This window comes from Siniperca chuatsi, linkage group LG7 (assembly GCF_020085105.1).
Source record: "Siniperca chuatsi isolate FFG_IHB_CAS linkage group LG7, ASM2008510v1, whole genome shotgun sequence".
Classification (NCBI taxonomy): domain Eukaryota; kingdom Metazoa; phylum Chordata; class Actinopteri; order Centrarchiformes; family Sinipercidae; genus Siniperca; species Siniperca chuatsi.
The window spans coordinates 16,732,844-16,757,733 of record NC_058048.1 but is presented as its reverse complement, the minus strand read 5'-3'; the positions used below and the strand labels follow the sequence as shown (position 1 = coordinate 16,757,733).

General features: G+C 40.6%; 2 protein-coding genes across 3 annotated transcripts in view; both read right to left on the bottom strand.

Moving 5' to 3' along the window:
- The window catches only part of kmt2a (lysine (K)-specific methyltransferase 2A), a 40,191-nt gene extending 30,718 nt beyond the window's left edge, over window positions 1–9,473 (bottom strand). Inside the window, 1 exon segment of the mRNA XM_044201491.1 lies at window positions 9,107–9,473. Within this exon segment, the coding sequence (XP_044057426.1) occupies window positions 9,107–9,352 (246 nt within the window). The 5' untranslated portion in view covers window positions 9,353–9,473.
- A 3,891-nt stretch (window positions 9,474–13,364) lies between these two features.
- On the bottom strand, window positions 13,365–24,634 carry ube4a (ubiquitination factor E4A (UFD2 homolog, yeast)). 2 transcript variants are annotated; one of them, XM_044202840.1, is made up of 20 exons: window positions 24,488–24,634; window positions 22,702–22,870; window positions 22,282–22,458; window positions 21,371–21,483; window positions 21,118–21,270; window positions 20,801–20,960; window positions 20,434–20,636; window positions 20,039–20,230; window positions 19,594–19,927; window positions 19,260–19,386; window positions 18,767–19,074; window positions 17,586–17,718; window positions 17,254–17,444; window positions 16,859–16,959; window positions 15,868–15,981; window positions 15,278–15,452; window positions 14,996–15,176; window positions 14,620–14,767; window positions 14,322–14,479; window positions 13,365–14,150 (listed from the first exon to the last, which is right to left on the bottom strand). In XM_044202840.1, the coding sequence occupies exons 2-20, from the start codon at window positions 22,829–22,831 to the stop codon at window positions 14,015–14,017; spliced, it is 3,234 nt and encodes a 1,077-aa protein (XP_044058775.1). In that variant the 5' UTR covers window positions 22,832–22,870; window positions 24,488–24,634; the 3' UTR covers window positions 13,365–14,014. The 2 variants fall into 2 exon arrangements, with proteins under 2 accessions (XP_044058775.1, XP_044058774.1); XM_044202839.1 differs by having other exon boundaries at window positions 16,859–17,444.
- Window positions 24,635–24,890: the final 256 nt, after the last annotated feature.

Genomic DNA, 24,890 nt, shown 5'->3' with positions numbered 1-24,890 from the left:
TTCTTTAACCATATGAGCAGCCCTGTGTAGCTATCATGCTCAGCTTATGTCCTTTCCACTAGAAAGGCAAAAAATGTAGTGTGGTTTGATGATGGCACCAGAGGAAAGGGCATGTTGTCACATAAATGTAAAGGGTTTATCCTATGTACAGTGACCATTTCAGAACATCTCAGATGGAGCTTATCTCAGCCTAGGCTTGTGCCAATTGCCGATCTGATCCTTTATCAACGATTAAAGGGATGGTCGATAATTGTTTTTTTGTACACCAATATTAAGGTGACTTTAACTAACTTACTATCAGAACTAAAAATAATCTCTAGAATCTGTGCCCTACTGTATATTTGAGATGTTTCTGGTGTGGTGTGGGTGTGTTTATTTGTGCTTTAGATTGTAACTACTGTGAAACAATCAGATCCCAAATTTCATCCAATTCATTCATCAAACAGTTGGCAATATTATACTCCAATTTTGACAAAAGTGACACTCAGTCTAACCTTTTCCCCACAAAAGCTGAACCATTTTCAACTTTTTTCACTTACATAAAAAAACACAACTGCATCACATACACCATGAGCCCCAGTTCAAAGATTTCCTCCTTAACATGTCTCTGTGTGAATGGGAACTTAGGTGTTATTATTAAGTGTGATAAAACATATTGAAGGAAAATCAACAAAGACTCATCAACCTTTTGTTGGGCATTATGTCTTGCATTGAGTCTTATGATGTGTCAAAAAGCATCTGAGAACCTAACCTGGCAGATTAAACAGGCTGTAATCAATGAAGTGCCATGTTCTTGCACAACAAAAACATTCATATATCACAAGTTGCACTTCATATTTCACTTATTGAATTACTGACTTAAACGTGTTAATCTTCTTTGCAGCTTAATTCCAGTGGCGGTTGTTCAAGAAATTATGTATGCAACTGTAAATATAATATGCACAGACTGTACATCAATCCTTCCTCTCATGCATCAATAAAGCCTTGAGATGTGCAACACAGAAATCACTAGAGGATGATTAACATCTACAGTATGTGTGTGTGTTTAAGAGTGGAGGTGAGTATGTCATTTCATCATGTTTATTTATAGCTGCGTGTGGGGATGCAGTTGAGGTCTCGTTGGCCCAGTTTGTAGAGCAGCTGCTATCCAAGTGTAGTCCACCAAGTGTGTGCACATGACTACATGCAAAATTATTTGAACCAGCTAAGACACATCACAATGTGAATAACTGACACATTAATGTGTCTGAAACAGACACACTGTGCAATCTAATTAAAAAATATAAAAACCAATAATGTGTTCTACAAAACTGTCTCTTTCATCTGTTCTACATATAAACAAACAACAATAACAGACAGTCAATTCTGCTGTTTATCCTGGCAGGCAATACTAATCTGAGCATCCTCCACTCTTCATCTCCTTACGCTTCTCTCTCCACTTTCAGTCTCTCTCCTCACAGTAATACCAGCATCCCCTCCTCTCTGAGCAAGCTGCTGCTCTTGGTTGGTGATGGTGAAGAGCTGAGGGGGGCGCGGTACCAACGGACGGCTCTGACTCGCTGTGATAGTGTGAGTAGCAGTCAGTGACATCACAACACGCTTTTCTAGAAGCAAATGCATAGAGCGGACTGCACAGCTTCATGCACACTCATACATACGCACATGTACCCACTGATTCAGCCACACACACGTTCAGAGAAAAAAAGAAAAAAAAAATAACACACCCCCTGCGCGTGAACTGCACAGCAAGATGTAAACAAGGCAGAACATAGGAGTGAATATGCGGGGGAGGGGAGCACAGGCAAGGCAAGCAAGCAAACAAGAGTGAGGAAAGGAGGAGGGCTGTGGGAGGAGGGTGAAGAGGAGAGGGGAAAAAAAGAGACAAGAAAGCAGCATCTTGACCACATGCACCACCAACAACAGAGGGAGCGCAGTCGTCTCCTGGGAGCACTACGGATGAAAGGGGTTTGGGGTTTCAACATGCTCATGCAGAAGCTTGCCAAATCCCAATCTAAACAGGCCTCCCACACACGACAAGGCTCCCCTATCCTCCCCCTTATTTCTGTTCTCTACCATGCTCCCAAACACATATTCAGTCACTCACTCATCGCTCGCTCGCTCGCTTCCCGCCCACTGGCTGCCGAGCACAGAGCAGCAGCGTGTGAAACACAAGGCTCACCATGAGCTCAATAGTAGGGCAGGCTCAGGGAGGTAACTTCAAGAAGTAAACAAACACTGTAGTAGACTAGCAAGGTAAGGTTCATGTACTATCATGCCTTGCAGCATGCAGGGGATAAAAAGGTTACTGGAAAAGACCTGAGTTTCTCTTTTCTCCTTTCCATTTCATCTCTTCAGCCGAGAAGTGTACAAGAATGTTTTTGAACACAACTGTTTAAGTTCTTCTTCATCTTCGCTGGCTTTTGCTGTCACTCTCACCATGAAAACCTGGTCTGTTCCGGTCCCGGTCTCATCCAACTGAACAATGCATAAATTTCTTGATACAAAACACTAAAAGACAGATAAAGGGAGACTGATCTGATTCATTGTGGAAGCAACATTATCATTTTCAGGAGGTGCAAGGGACTGTCCCTGAAAGTTATGTGACGGATGTGAATTTGGTTTGAGGTATATGTCTATCATTTTGACAACACTATTGCGCACTGAGAAAGCTGATGGGACTTTTCCTGCCTTTCAAGACAGCATTTAAGAGAAATCAAACTGATTATAGACCATGGACTGCAGATTAGGGACCAGTTTCTCAGGCAGAGTATAAACCAGGCTTTAGTCTAGACAAGTTATTCCTTGCTTAACAAGTGGCTTTCTGAAACACATCTTAATTCTGAATTAGTTACTCCATCATGGAATCCCAGATTAAGATTAATTAAGATTAAGATAATTAAGATGATTTCGAACCACCTAAATTAGTCCTCATTAGTGAGAGTTTGTGCACACAGCTCTGGCCTGCAGGTGCTCATAAAAGCTGTAAAAAAGCCCATAAATTACAGACTAAATTAACGGAAGCGGATAAGAGAACAAGTTCACAAAACAAAAAAAAAACGCTTATCGTGATCAGTCGACCACGTCCCCTATTAATTATCTTGATTTGCAATTAATTTGCAATAGCTATTTACAATCACCGGCAACAAGACCTAGCTCCACAGTTATCTAAAACTTAGATTTCCTCTTCCATACATGTCAATGTCTCTCAGTATTCAGATATACAAAAACTAGGTAATTTCATTGTATGCATCCCAGGTTCACGGTATCAACATAGTAACACATTTCTGATCTGAGTAGAGTACCTCTGCCGCTTCAACAGAATTTATTTGTTGTTTCCTTTGTCTTAGTTATAAGTTAAAAAGGGTTAGCAATCATTTCCAAGCCTGTGTGTGTGCGAGAAGCCGAGGAAGTAATTGTTACAATTACCTAACCTAGGTTCACCTCCGGTCTCAAAGTAGAAGCTAGTGCTGCTAAGATTTGTAAAATCTAACTAACCACAAACTTTTCTTAAACTTAACTTAGGGATTTTAGTTGCCTAAACTTAACTGTGCTTTAATTGTGATTAAGACATAGGTATTCAGGTTCTGATCCATTATAGTCCAAGTTTTCAACTGCAAAACCACCATGGTATTGAACCTCAACACTTTTGCCATTACATAAGATGTAATAATGTCAGTTGTCATTGTTTTTTTAATCTACTTTCCATTTATTGTGCTATGTAAGATGGGCAATAAAATCTATTTTATCACTGCAATGTTTCAAACCGGTTTTCTGAAAAAATGTGCCAAAATGTCTATATCTGTTACTATTTAAACATTTAAAATGTTGGTAACATTTGCTAATCACATTGGCATTGTCAACACTTCCCAAGGTGGTTTCACATTAAAAGCCTAATAAGGTTTTAACTTTAAAACACGCAATGACCCTAAAAATAAAATAATAAAACAATATTAAGTATACCTGAACTGTAGTAAATGGGTTAAAACACACAAACATTGTATGGTCCTTTCACAGAGCAATTTGACAATACACAACACGCATAAAACAGTTACCATATTTTGTAGCAAGCAAAACGATCACTGCCATTAAGATCTTATAGAAAAGACTAACCACTACTTGTGCAGACATTATCAGCAAACTCAGTCACAGTTGCTAGAATGTTACTAAAATTATGTTGTACTCTAACTTCTATAAAACTCAGTAACACCAAAAATGTATTACTTCAGACAGATTGCACGTTAAACTGAATTTGGTACCATATCACCAACTGCGTGCTGCAAGTGGTACCGCATTGATGTATTTTAATACAGTGAACTACATACTCATATCATTTAACCAACTGATAATTTTTCAGGTATTGATTTGACAACTATGTACATAATTATGCACATAGTTCAAACTCCTCATGTTCATGGTCGGAGAAAGCAAAGGAACAATTTAGCAGTTTGAAGACATCTAAAGGCAACGGACAAAGAAAGCATAATAATAATAATAATAATAATAATAATAATTCTGTCCCAAAATTGTTCACATTTTAGTCTTTGTTAGGGCAGACAATTAAGACTGGGAAAGACACAAGGTAATGTGCCAAATGTTTTTAGCTAATTTGACACCCCAGACACTGCAGTTATGCTACACATGCCTCACCCACACCCAAACTGCCCCACCCCCCTATATATTGCACCCTTATTAACTGCAAGATACAATGAGTGCAAAATCTAAATAACCTTAAATTCATAGATCATCAACATCACAAGCACCCCTTGATAACAAATGCAAGTATTAGACCTGGCAAAACACTGTGACCTGGCAAATAGATGCAACATATGTGATCACATCTGACATCAAAGTACTACAAAAATAAATAAGAGTTACCCACTTTAAGACAGGAAAACATCAGTGAGTAACGAGGAGGAAAGGAATGTGAGTCAGACTGAGGGGAAGGATGTCAAATAGATGTGTAAGTTTTCAGGTAAGGACACCGTCAGTCAGTTTGATGCTAGAAAACACCTCTTAAGAAGTCATCCCTCCCTACTAGTCTGAAAACAACATTTTCTTGACACATTCCAGGAAGCTTTGCCCACACGATGCCTCATCCTTTCCTGGAATGTAAATTGCTGATGAGCTCATACTCCTATCCTATATGGCCCCTCTGATGACACATCTCCTCAAAAAGGCCACAGAGGAATTCCAAGAATTGCTTCAACAAATACTATTACTGTAGAAAGCAGCAAATATGAATAATATCAAAAGGACATTAAAGGTTAAGGTCTGGTCTTAGTCACAGATTAGAACATCTTGTTTCCTCCACCAGAGTGAATTACACAGTGGTACTGCTTTGTGACCCCTGGTAGCCCCAAGCAAAAGGTGAACATTTGTTTTTTCAAGTGTCCCAACACTAAGTGCAACTGTTTCACATTTGCTCGACAACACACAGACCAAAACAAACGCTTTCTAAGGCATGATGCCTCCTCTTCCAACACCTCGCACGTAAGGAGACGAAAGACAGTCAATGGACAAAGACAAACAGACTGATTGGCACGTGTGCATGGTGTCTCTCTCGCTCTCACACACACACACTAACACTCACACAGGCTGGCAGGCACCCACAGACACACACCCCCTCATAGCCACCCAAGCAGGCAGCGTGAATTGAAGTTCTAATCAAAATAAAGACAAAGAAGACACGCCTACTCCTGAGTGCAATAAGGGACATAAAGTCTGAGGGACACCCTACCCCTACCCACACACACACACACACACACACACACACACACACACAAAGAGTAAGAAAGACGACACAATTGCCGCCTTTCTCCCAGTCAGGCAACTCCGAAAGCATTCTGCTGTAGCAGAATAAAGCCATGGATGGGAGGGTCTGTGACTAATTCTCCTCCCAGCGTTGTCCCGTTGGGAGAAGGGGGGTCGCCCCGCACCCTTTGATATCCCTGCCTGTGCTCTTTCAGCCGCCCGCACTTTGTGAGAGCTAGAATAAAAGCAGACACAAAGCTTCCTGCTCCAATCCACACGCTGTCTCGGGGATGGGTAAGCGGGTGGGGGGAAAAGGATGGGGGGGTCTTCAAATTTAAATAGGCCAAACACCTGCTGGACTGAAGCCCCTTCCGCTCAAACACACTATTTCTCTCAAACCAGTGAGGCAGAGACATTTGGGTTGATACATCTATTCAGCTGCACTTTTGTATGACTGATTAAACATTGGTAATAACATGTGAGTGGGATGGATGCAGCAGAAGGCAAGATATAATGGACCAAGAACAATAAAGGAGTCTGATCAGGTGAACAGTGAGGTTGGGGTTGAGGTTGTGGTGGTGGGGGTGATGAGGTCACACATTTATAAAAAATTCAACATGGACTGAACTCAGCACCAAAACAAGCAACAGCAATTTGGCCGGATCAAGAAAATGAATTCCCTACACACACACACAATAGCTAACAAATGCCTTCATTTGGACAGCAACAGCCAACAAGCACCCTTTTGAGCAACCCCAATAGGCTTAGTAATCCATTCCAAAGTGGCAGCTGTCAGAAGAAAAGTTGCTCTGCCTCTCAGATGGGGTTGTGTGTGTCTGAAGTGGATTTGGGTCTTTCTGCCTGGATGGAGGAAGGAGGGGTGGCCAAGTGTCCGGCTGGCGCTCTGTTCAGGGTCGCCCTGTGAGCTCAGCAGGCTGCAGTGAGCCTGAACAATCCTGCCCTGGTCTGGCCAGACAGGCACAACACTGCCTCTCAATGAAATCACCATGCTATGTCCGCAACTTCCATAGGCTTCAGGTTCCCTGGGGATTTAAAGGTCCAATCTGTTTCCACACATCCCATCTCATCCATTGTCAGCCTTTCAAAGCAGGGGTGGGAGGGCCTCACAAAGCTTACAAATCAATCTGAACACAAAACTGATATTTCAAGTAAAATGTGTGTTTCTCCAGAACACCATAAATCATTGATTGAAAATACAAATGTACTTCAAAATCGATGAACACACCATGCTGTGTCTGCACCTTCCATGTAATTCAAGTTCCAGTCTGTCTCCACACATCCAAAATACTGCTATACTCTCAATTATTGTCTTTACTTTAGGAGCAAAGGGTCAGAGGGACTCCTAGTTACTTCAGAAGCAATTTGCTCACAAATGATATTTTAAATAAAATGAATGTTTCTTCAGAATATCATGAAACTTAGATGTTAAAAATAAATCAGGAAATATTGTTTCATATTCTACAAAGTCTGACTGCTACACTATTATAGGAGCTATTATAATCTCCAAAACATGACTCAAAATGTACGTTCAAATTCAAGCATAAGTTCAGAATTTAAAAAAACAACAAAAAAAGATAGCTAAATGCCTAACTAGCATGCATGCAAATGCTGCTGTCAACCAAATAAGCACTCCGTCTGTGCTCAGACTAGGAGCACTGGAGCTGAGTGGTAAACATCCCCACACAGTGTACTCCCACTGCAATGAACGCATGCTGCTCATCATGTAGAAGGAAGATGGTAGTTCGCTAAGGCGAACACACCCCCACATCACACGGTCCGTCAAGAAGGGGCTCGTTGTTATTGTAGCCAGCCCTGCATGCGCACTGTCACTAGCAGGTCTCATTTCTCTGATAAAAACGAAGCGAATTCAGACTCCAAACCCTGTCGATATACTCTTAATAGCACTTCTACACTAAAGAGAGTGATTTTGAGTATGTGGCTGTGCATCAGACGTCATCTCCAAGCTTTATAAACCCGATATTATTTTGGTACTAGCTGCGTGCTGGCTCTGTAGAGAAGGGGAAAACATGTCCACCTCCCATTTTCCTATGCATCAGCAATAGCCCCGATGGCTAGCGTGGCGTAGTGCGTAGCATGGTAGCTGTCCTAGCTTAACACTAAACAGCAATGGAAATTATTTAGTTTTGTATATGAGCTCCACCAACTTTAGCTACGATGCTTTGACCCGCTACATAGCGATATGCTGGCCGGAGGTAAACACAGCAACCTCCCGAGCAAACCTGCAACTTTAACATCGCTTACGAGCGGGGAATGAAGGTGTAGTTTTAGCTGTGAGATGTAGACAGCTAACCTGCGAGCTAACCAATCTGCTATGTTAGCCAAGCCTCGCTGGAAGGTTGACACCTCACTGCGAGCAGCCAGCCATTGAGCTCAGGTTGTAAATACTACGGTAACTAGCTGGCAAAGATTATCTAATAAAAATCTGGACGAAGGTGAAGTGAATAATGAACATCCCTTTCTCGGAGACGTTGCAGACAGACGCTAAGTTCACGTTAGCTAGTTACAAACCGCAATTGTGTACTCTCGCCTCCTTCAAGTTGACATGTCTTGTTTTCAAACATATTACACGCTAGCTTGAAGGTCCCATGCTATTACACCACGAGGAAACGTCGTTATGATAAACACATATGCGTAAATACTATTTTACTGTAGGGAATTAATATTAATGCTAAAACTTCTTACTGTGTTGATGTACATGAATTTGAAGGCAACATGTCCAGCCTTGAAGGCTTCACATCAAGCTAATGTCAAGTAGCTAACTAGTAAACCAGTTGTAACTGCTTACTTAGTTACACAGTGTACGTTAGTCACCAAATGTGCCAGTATATGTGCTCTATGTTAACTGTATTGTATGTTGTGATTAACAAGATAGCCCCAGGGTCTCTCCAGTGTTTTGATGGGGCTAGCAGACTAACGTTAGCACCAGTTCATCCAAACTGTGTGGATGTAGCCTGTCCTCACACGCCACTGAGGTGAAGAAAACTTTCTTTCCAGTAGGACTGTTGAGACCATAAATCTGATAACCGTTTGGTGTTTGTGTTGTTTCTAACTAAAGTTAACGTTATAACGCGTTACTGTAGAGTTTAAGGCCACGCAACCAACTCAAAGTTAACTGAGCATCCTGGAAATGACAAGTTTGCTCACAGCCACACTTAACGTTAGGGAGAGGGAAAGATGGTCAACGTTTGGGCAGAGAGTAACCGTTAGCTCTTCATCTGAGACGTAAGAAACGTCAGCCGTGCCCTGCAGCTGTCTAACCGATGCTCCCGGGTAACCATCGGGCTGCTCCTGTCCTGTCCTGTCCTGTGCTTACCTCCCCGCTGCTCGAGTCACTCGATTCCCCCAAAACATCCCGAAATTTCTGCAGGTTGTTCCCGATAACCGAAGAGACCTGTAGTGCAGCATCAAACCCGGGTCCGAGCCCAGCAGCATTGGGGTGGGCTCCCGAGACACTCCGCAGAGAGGCAGTAACCCTGATTCGGCCCGCTCTCCTCCCGGTACCGGAGTTGCTGCTCCCTCCGGGCCGAGCGGGGAACCGCCACCGACAGCTGTGCGCCATTTTACACTCTCTGCCTGTCTGCCCTGCGATCAGAGATACCTCGGTGGGCGGAACCCTAACCCAGCACTCCACATAAACAACCTCTACCACAGCGCTCCGCTCTCACTGGCCGACACATCGTTATGCATGTTGCGGGGCGGAACTGGAGAAACCCCGACAATGCATTTTCTCAGCGACCCTATTCAGACTCTGCATGGCTTAATCCAAATCAGGTTCAGGGGCTTTGCCCGGGAAAGGAGCTTCGCACTTGAATCACAAGGAAGGACGAGACCGTTGGCTTGCAGTGTGCGGTTTCTTAAACAAAGTGAGACACGTTTTATAAGCTACAGCCAAACTCCAAGATAACGCAAGACAAACTGCGACTGAAAAAGTAATAGTAAAAGTTGCATGTATTTATGTATCAGTGCAGGGGCTTAGCAATGAATTCTGCACCTCAGAAAAGAATATTGCTCTGCTGCCTCACTCCCAACAACACCACCTATACTAACCACTTTTTACAAGAAAAATTGTCTTTTTTTAAATGCGAAATGTGAGACGGCCCTTCATCCATCTCCTTGTGTAGGGAGGATGCACACAGTTGTTCTAATGGCTCCTTGAAAGAGAAGCATCATGTGTAGTTACTTCGCATGCTGTGATTAAGTAAGTAACAGAATTATATATATAAAAAAAGACATACTTAATGTTTGGCAAATCATTTAGCTGTAATGAAAATTTATTCAGAAACACAATGAAATTACATTTTCATTTCGTTTTTTTTTAAGGGGGAAATTAGATCAAACTTGGGGCAAAATGTTAGAGGTGCACTGATGTGGCCAAGGTAGCTACCTAACTTTTTATACTGTAAAATAAGATATTTTAACGACTTACGACTTAAATATTAAACCTAACACAGAATCATAGTTTGTAAATAACACACCAGCCACAGAGAAAATAATATACTTCTATTACAACAGAGACACAACAGGCACAGTTTGATCAGATCCTTTGCAGTTTTGTCAATATCAATCAGTTTTGTCAATGTTTATCTACTAGAAACTATTTTCTGTTCTTAAACCCAAACCAAACAAACTCAGTTTGGGTCCCTCACAGAGTTGAATACTAACCAATGCAATGACAACATTATATATGTACTGAAATCAAATACATTTGTGTGGAAAAAAAAGATGAATTCAGATTGCTTTGTTTGTTTGTTTTTGTTTTTTATTTTAGAGAATCTGAGATCATAGTTTTCCCCTTTGAGATGCTGGTACACAATGGACACTGTATAAAAAGAAATGGAACCAAGTACAAAGAGACTTAAAGAAATGTGTTGAAGTACCACCAAGTATATGCAAAGGGTACATTTAAAGTAAAGATGAATTATATGTACTGAAAGTCATGATCATATTCAGGACAACTTAAATAAATAGTATTATATATACAGATGGGTGACAAATTAAAGGAAAACCCAACATGGAGTGTCTAAGTATGGAGTGAGGCCACCACGAGCCTCCAGAACAGCTTCAGTGCTCCTTGCCAAGTCTGTGGACTCGACAAGATATTCCCTCAATTATATATACAACTTTTATTTAATCAGGTAATATCATATATATATATATATTGTGTAGTCTTCATCGCTACTTGGACAGTGACTAAAAGTAGCAGTTCTTATATATATAGATATATCTATATATATCTAGATCTTTATAGATATATCTATATATAGATATATATATATATATATATATATATATATCTATATATAGATATATATATATATCTATATATAGATATAAGAACTGCTACTTTTAGTCGCTGTCCAAGTAACAATGAAGACTACACAATCCAATAACATATGTGTAGCTCCTATAACCTGAGAGGGTGTCGATACTCATTAACAAAAACAGATAATTGTTAAAATAAACGTTTAAGTTTACGATGTTAACTAGATGTGCAAGTTACAACCAGCAGCAGCTCCATGCACAAGAAGCTTACATGGCCCAAAGCAAATGTGCTTGAGCTCTTAAAGCCATGTGAGAATTGTTAGTACGTACAGTACATGGGAGGCTCTGGATCTGAAGAATTGCCTGACATGTAGACATCACTGCTATACAAATTGTTTGGAAGTGACTTGGAGACATAATATAGTTAAAAATCCTCAAAACTGAGACTGAACTGTGCTACACAAAGACACCAGAGACACAGCTGATATTAAGAGTAAAATATTCTCAAATTCATAATATTTACCTCAACCTTGTTCTCAAAGAATATGTGGCTTTCACAAATATCAGTTACTGATAAATAATCTACATTTACATTTAAACTTGTCTTTTGAGGTCCTCTTTTTCTGTTTATCCATTTCATGACTGATATTATGTACTGCTCTGATAACAAGTATATTACAATGGACTGAAATCTGTCATATTTCTGAAAGAGAACATAACAATGTCTTATATAACACACATTAGTTTTATTTCTTAATCATACTGTACATCCAAAATAAACATTTTATAATCACAATTAAAACAAAAATATTGCATTATAATTTAACCCATGTAATCATTCAGGTGGTAGATATTCAACATACAGTATGAGGGCATGCCAACAAATACATAATCTTTCTCTCACATTTTGCCATTTTATACAACCACACATGATTTTGAATTAAAATAATTCAAAAAGCTCCTCAAAAAACGGGTCATCTTTTTCTGATCTTTCTTTCTTTTATATTCTACCCACAGCTTCCTATATGCCCTAAAGAAACAAACTCATAATTATGTCTCCTAAGAGTATGAAACGAGTCGGATCCTCATTCGCTGACATTTACTGCAAGGCTCTTGGTTTTAGGCACCGATTCTATTGATCAACTGTTTGCCTACATGTTAATTCACTATGCTTGCACACGACAAAAAATCTGTTCAAAATGCTAGATCAGGATACATCAGTTATTCTGGTGGATGTTAATGCAAAGGATGACAATGACTATTATATACACGGCTGCTCAAAAATGATTGAACACCCTATATTTTGGCATTTTTGTGGTTCAATCTCAGAAATATTATCATTGTAAAGTCCTTAAAATGAGATCATATGAGAAGTTGATATAAATAGAGATAATATTGTGAATTTTTATATTTCTTATCGGAAATAACCAAGCCAGAATACATTTTGCAAAATCACAAACTTTTATCAAAACTAGGCACTGTAGATTTATTATGAAGCATGGTTCTGCAACTGCATGGCTTATTCTTTAACTCAGATTTATTCAGTCTGACTTTGGTGGATAGTTTAGGAAAATGTGATGACAATACCAGAACAGCCACCGTGTTTTTCCAGTTTGCAAAATCAAAAGCGGCGTTTTAATAGTATCTTCTTGCCTTTTTGTGTCAGGAGCAGTCGTTTGGTGCTCTTGATCACTGCTGAGTGTCTTAAAGGAGCACTTCACTGATTTTACACAAGGATCAATTTACTTGACATGAGGAATACTACTCAGCGGGTGAAAACCGTTGTATTGTGTCTTCTGTAGCTCTATTTTTTTTTTCTAGATGCCCCTGGAGCCTTCACACCACTGTCAATTAGTATTAATTGGTAACCACAGTGAGCAGCTCCTCTCCACTTTCCACTCTGCATTGCCATAACAACAAGTATCTATCAATGCTGCGCTCAACCATAAAGCTATTTTAGTATGTATTCTGGCATTTGCAGGTAGACTTCATTTTATTTTTTTGTGCGTGTGTACTACACCCAACAAATGTGCTTCAAATTAGTGTAATTATTGTATAGTAACTGAAACACAGTTTAAATCCTTATATCTAACAACCTATTAATTAGCAAGCTCTCAGATCCTAACAAGGTCTTTAATTAGTGCTTGATTAAAGGCAGGTGCACTTGAAGATTTATCTATATGTGTTCAAATACAGATTTCACAGCATGGTTTTGTGCTAGAGGTGTCTTATTATAGTAAACAAGATTCTAAACATCTCCAAGTAAAACTAGATTATTTCCACTAAAATAAAAGTCACACACAATTAAATTCAGTTTAACCTATGCCCAACTTTTAATTGCTCATTTTATTTACAATGCTGCTTGAGATTTAACCAAAAGTGCTAAAATACAGGGTGTTCAAGATCTTTAAAAGGCAGAGCATAATGTATTCTTCATGAAGGAGAAATCAAAGTCAAATCATAAACGATTCCACCCATGTTCTGCCTTAAGAGTTCCCAAAAATACTTACCTTGCAGTATAAAATCTGGTTAGAGCCAGCTGGTCAGTCAGGAGTTCATACAGTACATTCAACAAGTCCTGTTGAAACTGATACATCTGGCCACAGTTCTGATTGCAATAATAACTAATTAATACACAGTATTTAGGGAGAGAGGAACCAGAGGTTGAATCACCCTACTATTGTTACCATAGGGCATCGTGGGAGTCGAACAACTACTGTGCATGGATTTTGAAGTTGTCACCAGCCGATGGGCTACAGTTTGCCTACACTCTTGTCACAGAGAGAATCCACTGAGCATGAAGGCTGCGTGAAAAGGCTTATGCAATGTTAGTCGGACCAGAGGAGTCAGAGGAAATCCACAGAGGCAAGCACACCATGGATTAGCCAGAAGCAGAGGAGCACGCGAGATGTGAGCCAGGAGAGAAAACAAGGATGTATATCACAGCGAGGGATCACGGCTAGCCACTGGGTCCCAGCTGCAGACTCTCCTGCTTATGCTTATCCAGCCACTGTAAGATCTGCTGTTTGAGTTCCTCATTTGGCCTGATCTGGTCCATGGTTAGAGGACTGCGGTTGAAAGGGTCTGTCTGGTCACTGCAAGGAGGACATAAGTAATAAATGGTTACTTATTTGACTATACAGTAATAGCAATTAATCAGATTATGATAGATTACAATAAAGACACAGATATTCCATTTTCTCTGCTTACAGAAAAGACAAATAATGACAATCATCTCGAGAGACTTTCGGTGCTCAGTAACTAACCTGAGGAGATGCCTTGCTATAGTTGAGCGGTCAACTGTGACATTGGAGGAAGGGAGAAGGACAGGATCCAGCATCAGAGTGGACATGATGGGATCCAAGAACTCATCTGGGGCATCTGAATATGTCTCCTCTTCCTGCTGTTGTCTGTCTGCATGGGACTAAAACAGAGGCACAATGGACAACAAACTTTTTGAGTGTTTCCATCTGTATTCACCCCAGCGACCACGGCATAGATTCATAAAACAAAGATTTATTCTAGTGTTAGCTCTGGCAAAACCGTTTACAAGTCAAATGATACCTTTATTTTGTCAGCAAGGAGTCCAAAAGCCACAATCATGTCCCCAGGCTTGTTTATTTTCTTCAGTACCCTAACTGTTTGGGAGAAGAGGGTAGGAGAGTACGATCGTCCATCCTTTGGGACTGTAACACAGAAATTCTCCTCATCACTGCAAAAGACAGAAACAAAAAAAGGTTTTAAAAATTGGAAACCACAATAGTGATTGTACTCAGCAATGTGCTACTGTATTTCTTCTCCAGATGATGTGGCACCAATAAAAGAATGAGACTATACAAATTACACAAGGAAGAAAATATAAAAGGAGACAGCTAAATGCTTTTTTACAGTTTCTTCTCTATTGTTCACTATTCTACAAAGAGGAGTGTTCACAACATACCCCAAATTCAGGTAGATGGTGCAGATGTCAGAAACAAGCTGCTGGGGCTTGAAGTCAAACTCACTGAAGTCCTTGACTTTAAGGGCACCCATCTTAGGACCCACTAGGTGCTGCAGGAAGTAGTTCAGCATGGAGATGATCCTCTCAGCCAGGAAGGGGTGCACAAAGATCCCCTTGATCTCTGGAAAATGAGGAAAATTATAAAAGAAAAACCACGGGACGGATGAAAACAAACTTTAAATGGATGAATCAATATGAAGAGTCAAATCTTTTCTGCCTGACCTGAGGTGAGGAAGGCCAGTGTGCCGATGGTCTCATTAGACATGATGTTGTGGAAGCGTCCCAGCTGTCCAAACATCTGCAGGCTTGACTCCTTCTCTCTTCGGGCATCGGGGGCCAAGCCTTCCCACTCGCCTCGATCCCGCTCCAGCTGCAGAACCTTGATTTTACTCAGGTACTACAATACAAGAAGACAGAGTCTCAGTCTTATTCTTTTGTTGAGCTAATAAAAAAAAACTGACTAAGATAAAAACACAGCTAAAATAATAAATGAGTTATCAGTTATGAGGATTTAAATTTATTTATTTATTTTTGGCACACAAGTTTACATCCCCATAGTTGACTAAATCTCGGCCGGATGTCTTCCTTGTGTCCAGTATTTTGTGATTTGTGCTTATGCAAAGCTAACCGTTACCACCAATTACATGTGAAGTGAGCACCACAACAAATTAAATAAACACCAAACAAACAAAAGTGAAAACATAATGGTAGTTTACTCTATATACTACATAATAGTACTGTGATGGAAAAGCTTATTTGCCAAAATTGGTGTAAAGTTTTGCATGTATGGATGATGGTGAACTCAGTCTTACCTGAATGGCCTCATCCAGTAGGAAGATGGCATCGTTCATCAGTAAGTTGAGGAACCTGAGGAACAGAGGGGGGTTCATGGCCTCCAGCTTCTCAGATGCATAGTGCGCCAAATGCTGAAACAAGAGATGTCAAACTAAATGAAGAGCACATTGGGATCAATCTGATTAATAAACTACAGTCTCCCATTATATATAATCACCTGGAAGTAAACCACGCATGCCTGTTTTTGCCCCCATTCAATCCTTCATTGCCTTTACACGTATGGCTATTGAGAGTCACAAGAGGCCAAAGCCTATCCCAGCATGCATTGAGTGAAATATAATGAAACATCCTAGACAGTTTACCAGTCAATTGCAGGGCTACACCCCAGGGTATTTTCTTTCCTCCTCTTTTCCTCCACCTTTCCTCACTGCTACTCCTCTCATACCGGAAAACCATTTGAATGAGATGTGGTGAGAGAGTGAGGAAAAATGGAGGCCTTCTGGAGGAGTTTATCTGCTGCTCTTGTCACCAAAAATCAATGTCTGCTATTGATGAAGTTGCTCGATCATAAACTCCATAATACACCACATAGCCAATAAAGATTTTTATGTACACCCACCACAAAATATTAACACCATATTTATTTTTACTATACTTCCATCCTGCCAGTGTACATCTAATACCAACATTGTTATGCAGTAGTTCTACAGTACGTCATCTGGACACACATTTATAGACTTATTATTATACCTTCAGTGTCAATTTTTAGGTGAGAATATTCTTAAAGAAAGGGATATAGGGAGTTTGCTTCTAGCTACTGGGACAGGATTAGATTTCAGATTGGATTATCAGAGGCACACAAACAGTCAACAACAACCACATAAAGAACACACCAAACTCAGACAGAAAAAATATTAAACCCGTGAGCTTGTTTTGGAAGGCAAAATCATACCACGATCTCTGAGTTTACTTGGATGAAGAATCTCAAAGACAAAAGTTTCTTATTACCTTAATACTCTCTCTATAGTTCTCTTTGCCCCACATGTACTTGAGGATGGGATACATGGGTCTTCTGTAGTTGAATTTCTGTTCAAACTGATGAGGGTCACCTAGAAAAAAAGAGGAACACCAAAAGAATTCCTCAGGGGGATGGTGTTTACACACCATCCCCCTGACTAGAAAAAAACCCATAATGATCCCAAGAGTCTGTTTTTCTTTTTTTTTCTTATTGTGTGTTACATGACGTTTTAATGAGATTATTTGTAAGTGATAATACTTGTGACAACACCTGTCCAAGCAATCTATGGATGTAAATATGGCTTTATTCAAAGTCAGCAGTACTGTTAAAAAACAAGTGTTCAACAAGTTGAACAACGAGTTCAAAGCTGCTTCAACTGCTTCACCTGTGAATTCAATGTCTACAAACACAGTGATGAGGGCCTCGGCCAGCTGAGGTGCATGTCTGTAGGAGCAGAAGACTCTCTCTCGCTGGAACACGATTGGCTGAACAGCACCAGGAGCCACCGGCTCCATGTGGGGCATCACCGCCTCTAAGACCTCTGCTAGCTTTGCTCTTAAATGAGGGTTCTTCAGCCTGTTGTGCATACAGGAAAGGAGGGATTTAAGCAATATGTGAATAATTCCAAGATGCCTGCACCATTCAAGCCCCATTGGGCCTCATACTTCTACCTTTCAACGGACCACAATCACTGACACGACAGATTAAGTCATGTACCTCTCTACGTTACCCATGAAGACAGTGATGAAGTTAAGAATCTGCTCCAGACTTTCTGCAGAAGTCTCCAAAACATCATCTGCAAATCGACGCAGGAAGATGAAAAAATCTCCCAAGTTTTCTGCAAAAAACTCTGACAAACAAAAGACACACTTAAGTAATGACTATCATATGTAGGAATGTTCAGCATGAATGAATAATTGTACTACAAGTGACTAACCACTACTACCTTGCATGCACAGCTGCAGTAATTTCAAAACACTTTTGGCTGTATGTAACCCAAAGTTAGAGCCTTAAAGGGACAATTCACCCCAAAATCAAAAATACATATTTTAGTTTCATGTGGGAACTATTTTCTTTCTACCGATAGTTCCTACATGAAACTGCTCACAACAAATCTGTGGATTATCTTGAGTAACCAGATCATGATTTCTGGAAACAGACATTGCTGTTGAGTTTTTCAAATGTATTGTTTTTGTGCTTTCAACACCACAAGCTGAGTGCCATGTAGTCCCATTATATTCATAAAATGCAGACATCGCTACAGCCAATATCTCCAAAACTCTGCAACTCACACCAAAACAATCTAGATGGATAAATAGCACTACAGGTATGAGGAAAAATATGTATTTTTGATTTTGGGGTGAACTGTCCCTTTAAATATCATGTCCAAAAGTATGTGAACTTGGGGTGGCCAGGTAGCTCACCTGGTAGAGTGAGCACCACGTATCAAAGCTGGGGCCCCTGCTGCATGTCATCCCCTGTCTCTCCCCTACCTTTCCTGTCTCTCTCTACTGCAACTATCAAATAAAGTGGAAAACGCTTAAAAAAAAAAAAAAAAGTATCTGAACTTACGTTTTTCACTTGAACTGAGCTTGAACCCTGCAGCGTATTATAAACTCAAACCTTATTAATAACTGAATTTTGGTTTGAAATGTCATTAATTACATGCTGGCAAAGTGTCCTGACATCAGGTGAAAAATGCTGTTACATTCAGATCATGTTTGTCTCAATTATTATGAGGCGCTGTTTCACATGCTCCAATTTAGGAGGTAAAACAAGACGAAAAATTAATAAATGTGACCCAATTCAAGCCTGAGAAAATTAAGAGTTAAAGCTCCTCTAGTCTGACAATCAATCTGTTCCATTGTATTAGTAGTGTAGTGGAAGTTCTGACCTACCTGGTACATAGCAGAGCATAGTATTCTGTAGGGAGGGCAGGGGAAAACTGAGTGCTACATGTTCAGGCCCCTGGTTTTCCACACCAAGCTGAACCAGTAGAGCACCAGTGGAAGCTTGGAGGTTAAGGCAGCATTGCAGCATGGCAGGCTGCGTAGTGGCAGCTTTGGTTGACAGATAAACAATCATCAGACGCTCAAACTGCTCCAGGAGCTGCTCTGACATTGGGTTGCCTGTTCGCTGGGCCTCCTGCCATGTCACCTGGAGCCGGTGGAGAGACTGATTCATCTTCACCATCTGCTCATGGAGTCTGCATATGCACATTATGCATGCACAAAGATGCATGGACACAAACAGAACAAAGACAACATGGTTAATGCTGACATATGGTGCTAACATGAGGAACATACAGTACACTGCATTTCTGTGGGATCTGTGAAAGTCTCATTAATGTCTTTATGGATGTTACGTTGGTGCTTGTTTGAAGGTGTGTACCTGTGGAAGCCAAGATGCAGGGTGAGTTGTGTGAGTATGAGGTTTTCAGTCAGCAGGCTGTAGGACTGCGCAGACTCCACCGGCTGCTGAGGGGGCACAGGGATCAGACAGGTTTCCTTGTCAAGACCTGGTATAAGAGATAGAGGATCATTTAGTCATGAAATTTAATGTATACTCTTGGCAAATCCTACTGCTATTAAAAAACTGCTGTAAAAATGCTATAAACCCACTTGTAAAAGCAAAACAAATACCAGACCTGCTGCATTAATACTGATAATGTATTTAAAATGGTAAAAGGGAAGGTTTATTGACACTCATTTTCACATATATTAACCTCTTCCGTGCACATTGCGATTGCGCCTCTCTTCTTCGCTCAGCTCTTTGAGGGCGCAGTAGGTAGGATTGAAGGTGAGCAGTTTGGGTGAACGCGGCCTGCAGAAGGGCTGGCACAGCTTCAGCAGTGCTGCACCCAAGTTTAAGAAGAATGCATCTGAAGCATACATCTGGAAGAAGATCTCTGGCATCTGATTAGCCCATATCTTGGCCCGGCCAGCGTTAGCCTGCAGACAGCTGCCCAACCACGAGAGCAGCAAGTGGCGCGTCTCACCAGATCGCTGGAGCAGGTTTTTCAAGATGTGATGCAGCTTGTCATGAAACTGGCCCATAAACTGCAACACAAGGGAAGTACAGATCATTAACCCTGAGACATGCGTAGTTGGACAATCAGTTAAAAAAAAGGCAACAAAACAGCAACATAAAACTAAAGAGAATCTGTTTACCTGGTGGATGTTGGCCTCCTGGACCTTTGTCTCCTGGGCGCTGGAGCGGGAGGGGTTCAGGAAGTAGCCATGTCCCTCCACCACACCTGGGGTTTTTAACAAGCAGGAGATACTCAACACTGCCCCCAGTAGGCTCTTCTGGTACTGTAAACCATTAGCTGGGTCTTTGGGCTGAATGTGCTCCACCAATACCTAGCCGAAACAAAAAAAAAAAAAAAAAGTTGGATTTGTAAAGTTGGGGGCACTAAAATAAAAAACATGAAAGGTTTAGGTAGTACTGTGAAATGTTATTCCATTACAGTATATCTGATTATTGTATATCACTTGATTAGTAGTGAATACTGAAATTAACAGCAATTGTAAGTTTAGGCAAACATCCCCGTGTGTCTCCTGACCTTGGCAATATCTTTATTGTGGCTGAAATAGAGCAGAACATCTAGGCAGGAGTAGAGGAGAGGCTGGCACAGGTCCAAGTCTTTGATGCGTCCCTGGAAGATATCAAACACTGGTACTATCACCTCCGCGAAGGTGCGCACCTCCTGGTCGGCGAGTAGGCCAGCAATGACCTCTTCCACAAACTCAATCACCTCCTCTGGTTCTGAAACACATGACTTTGTAAGAAACTGAGAAGAGAAAACTCAAGATAAAGCTTTATCAAAGACAACAAGAGAAATAACAAGGGCAAAAAAAGTGAGAGGCAGGGAGAAAACAAATAAACGAAAAAAGGAAACAGTCAGGCCTAAACTGGCATCCTCAACCTACGTGCTCCACTGAAAGCTTCCAGCAGCAGGTCCAGAAGCTGTTCGTAGACATTCTGGCTGATGTAGATCTCCGGGGTGAGCAGAACGGTTTGTGTGTTAGAAACTGTCAGGTTCTTACAGCGAACAGCAAACGACAGTAACTTCTCTGGTACCTTCGTCACCTGGTGCACAGATAATCAAGTGACTGAATTATGGAAGAAAATGGATTATTTTTATGTTCCAATTACCGAGAATAGTCTATTAACAGCAGGCAATCTCTGAAAATAGCAAATTGCATTAAAAGGGATACAATTACAGTCCTGCAGGAAAAACTCGTACCTCTTCTTTGGCCCTTTGGTAACAAGCAAAAAGGTAAGGGATGGCACACTTCTCTCCAGCATCACGGTCAGCAGACAAGTTGACAGCGCTGCATGACGTCATGTAGATGAGGTGGTTTCCTGGCTCTAGCAGCAGCAGACGGTTAAACAGAGCCTGGAGGACACCAATTGTACCAAACATTTAGAGGTTTATTGAGAGGAGAGAAACAAGACATGTGAAGAATGCATTTGATGACATGTTATTGACATCTGACCTGTTCTATGTTGTCCATGTCCAGCCAATCCTGTCCATCCAGATCTGCAGCCATCTCCTCCAGGTAAACACAACGAGGAGGGATCCCATTACCTCCTCTCAGACTGGGGTCACCTAGGGGTGAGAATAAAACCAAGGTCCATAAAATAAAGTCTGTTCAAATCATATTGCACATAACAACCCATGATGTGTAAACCAAGCCAAGCATGAATACTGGATTAATTGTAGTTGGGAAATAAAATCAACAGAATCAACATCAACATCAGAATAAATAAAACACTGGAGGATTAAACGCATTAAACATGTATTTACTCTGGCTATTTCAGACTGAGGTGGCAGAGGAATTCATTAAGGGACTCTGTGTGAAAACAGGGGGGCTTTTAGCCTGAATTTCCTGAGTACCATGACTCAGCCTTAAGCGGTGTCAGTGGTGGAGAGAACCAGCCAACTCACAGCGAGACTTCACAGTGTGCAAGGTCTTTGTATTGTCTTAAAGAGTGGTGAGTCATTTGTTGCAGTACATACTAGAAACTTTCAAGACGGCTAGCACCATCCAACAATACCACGAAGAACAACACAACAGACAGACTATGCTACTATTTAGGTACAACACAGTTGCATCAGACACCTGTCTGTCTAATGTCCTTTCCAGATTGAAGCAAGGACCTCAGGCAAAAACGGTTTGCTAATGAGGTGAAAGGGTCAACATGGATTATCTGACCTGACTCTGCAACCCCCATCACACACCCAGGGTTTATGCTGCTCTGCTAACGGTGACAACCAGAGTTTAAGTTGTGACAGCTGTCTCATATTAATGGGTCCAACGCATATTTAATAGACCTGAGTGCTACGCTGTATGAAAGCGGTAGAAGTTACAGATCAAAGGCCAATAATTTTTCTCCTTTTACTTACTGTTGTCCAGAGTGATGAGAAATATTCGCTGGATCATGTGATTGACATTGAGCTGTTCACACAGCTCCTGCCGGGACCGGAAAGAGCGGCTGATCTCTGCCACAGAGTCGTCATTGTCATCAATGCTGTCTGACACAGAGTTTTCTGACTCTGACTGGCTCTCTCCTGAGTCCTCCACTGTGATACAAGACACAGAGGGTAAGTTTGAAACCACGTGGATACATTTAAGCCAGATGTTAGTATGACCTATACTGACAAGAAATAAAAAACGCTGATACTTCTCTATCACTGAAATTATGCTATATACAGTATGTATTGTATATACATTTTGTTATGAACTTCATTTTGACTTTGAGACCGATCCACTTAAGCACTGGCTATACTTCTTATTAGAGGATTGCAGTAGCTCATATGACTCACATGGTGGTTCTGCCGACAGTTGTTCTGGTTTCTGGCCTGATGCAAACTGCTTGGCATCAGCCAGTGAGCTGAAGAGGGCAGCAAAGGGGTTGCAGGAGATGTTCTGGTTGTTGTTGCCCTGGTCAGTCATCTCACTGGGGCTCAACACTCACTCCATCCAAGATCCCAGCTTTAAGGAGAAATGAGGACACAACAACTAAGTGGCAATGGAACAAGACAATATCCAAGTAAGGGATTGGTGAGCACATACAGTATATTTCCACATACACATATAATCATCATCATTGTCCCCCACTATTGTCATCATCACCTCGCCCTTACAGGAAAATGCAGAACTGCACAACTTCATCACCAAGTCATTAACAGCTTGGCTTTTTTTTTTTTTTTTTTTTTTTTTAAATCATCACTTCATTCAAATTAACTGGAACTTATGTCTCCAGGCCACCACATCACTTTGTCTGTAATTCTTTACATAAAAATGTGCCATAATACATGGAATTATTTTTCTTTTTCTGTTGGGGAGTTGTTTAAAGTGGACATATATTGAAAAGGTGCTTAAAGGTCAGTAGGACATCTTCCTCTTCTTCTTTGAGGTTTTAAGGCAGCCAGCATCCTTGATGTCACATTACTACCCCGGGATTTAATGTTGTCCTAAAAAATCATATATCAAAATACATCAAAATATACAGCCGTCTTCTGCCATCTCCACTACCTCCACACTCTAGTGTGCTTTATACACCAGCCTCTAAAATAGTCCTCATCTGTGCAATTCTGCAAACATTCCTTGTCTCTGTATCTCATATTTTCTGCATGTTATAAGGACATGCCCTACTGTTTCTATATCGATTGACACTGATCATAATAATCTACCAGATGTTTTCCAATAATGTAAAGTGTACTATTTAGATAATTTTGTCCTAATTTCAATCTGCTCATTATTACATACTCTTTAAAAGTTCTTCCTCTACTTCTCACCACACCAAGTCTACTTTGGATTGAATGTAAATGCCTTCTTTTCTTGCCTGAGCCTATTGTTTTCACTCTAGATTAATTTACATTATGCTTTCCCCCTCTGACTTTGAAAGTTTAGGCTAGTACTGACTGTTTGTCTGCTTTCTGTTTCCATACAAGATTTCATACAGCATATCATGATGATTGTTGGGTGGACATAATTAAATCCTAGTCGCCCGTTAGATTCTGTTTCCCCTCTTGAGATAACACAGGACAGATATGACAGGCAAATATGGTGTGTTTATTATGAGAAATCGCTTCTGACGAGGTTAGAAACTTTTGGCATGACATTCAGAAAAATGGGAATCAATAAAACAACTACACCCGCTTACAGTTTGACTAGGAGCAGCGAACATATGGTCTGACTGTCATTACAGGTCACTGGACTGGTTGCTCGTTCAGTACTCACCTCCTCGGCGATTTACAGTAACAATGTGTTGTCACGGTTACCCATCAGTTCAGTTAACGTTAAGCACCTTACAGTAATAACTCGTGCTAATTTATTTAGCTAGATTTCCAACTAGCCACTATTACCCTATTTCAAAAGTGTCATGTCATCCGTTAAGCAATTTAGTACCAGCTTTAGCTACTTGACGCTAGTTAGCTAGTAGCACTGACCGTCCCAGGGCTAGTAAGCTAGCTTGTGGAGTAGCAAGCTAGGCTGTCATGGGGTCACCACGACTCTATTTCAGCATTGATTTTGTAAACTGTTATATTGATTTCGAGTATTATCAGTCTAAATAATGTATACAAACGATAAAGAGGGCTGTCGTACCTGTTTGACGAGAAGAAGTGTGTGTTTTCGATTTAAAAATTTGCTTCTACGAAACCAGTAACGTTAGCAGTTGCTCAGTAAACTGAAGTTGTAAACGTCATCAAAATGAGACGGAGGATCTGCTTTGCTGAGCAACTTTTTTTTTTTACAAAACAAACGGGTTAAAATTAGGAACTTCTCTGTGTGACAGTATTAAAGGTAGTGAAGTTGTGCAACTCTAAATAAGAGTAGTAAAGATTAATCTAATGTTTGCCATGTTTAAACTAGATTCACAAAAAATATTTGTGGGAATAATTCTTGACAGCTCTGTAAAAAAAGAAGATAACCTTCAGATAAGATACTATTTGCATTTTATGGGTGGGGATAATAATAAATAATATTCTGGGAGATACAGACTTAGTTA

What these genes read in the sequence shown, in the direction of transcription:
- ube4a (XM_044202839.1), bottom strand. Translation starts at nt 22,831, where the DNA reads ATGACTGACCAGGGCAACAACAACCAGAACATCTCCTGCAACCCCTTT. An exon ending in TCTCATCACTCTGGACAACA is followed by an intron (nt 21,484 to 22,281) that starts GTAAGTAAAAGG and finishes TCTCACCCCTAG; the next exon opens with GTGACCCCAGTCTGAGAGGA. An exon ending in TACTGGATGAGGCCATTCAG is followed by an intron (nt 15,453 to 15,867) that starts GTAAGACTGAGT and finishes CTTGTATTGTAG; the next exon opens with TACCTGAGTAAAATCAAGGT.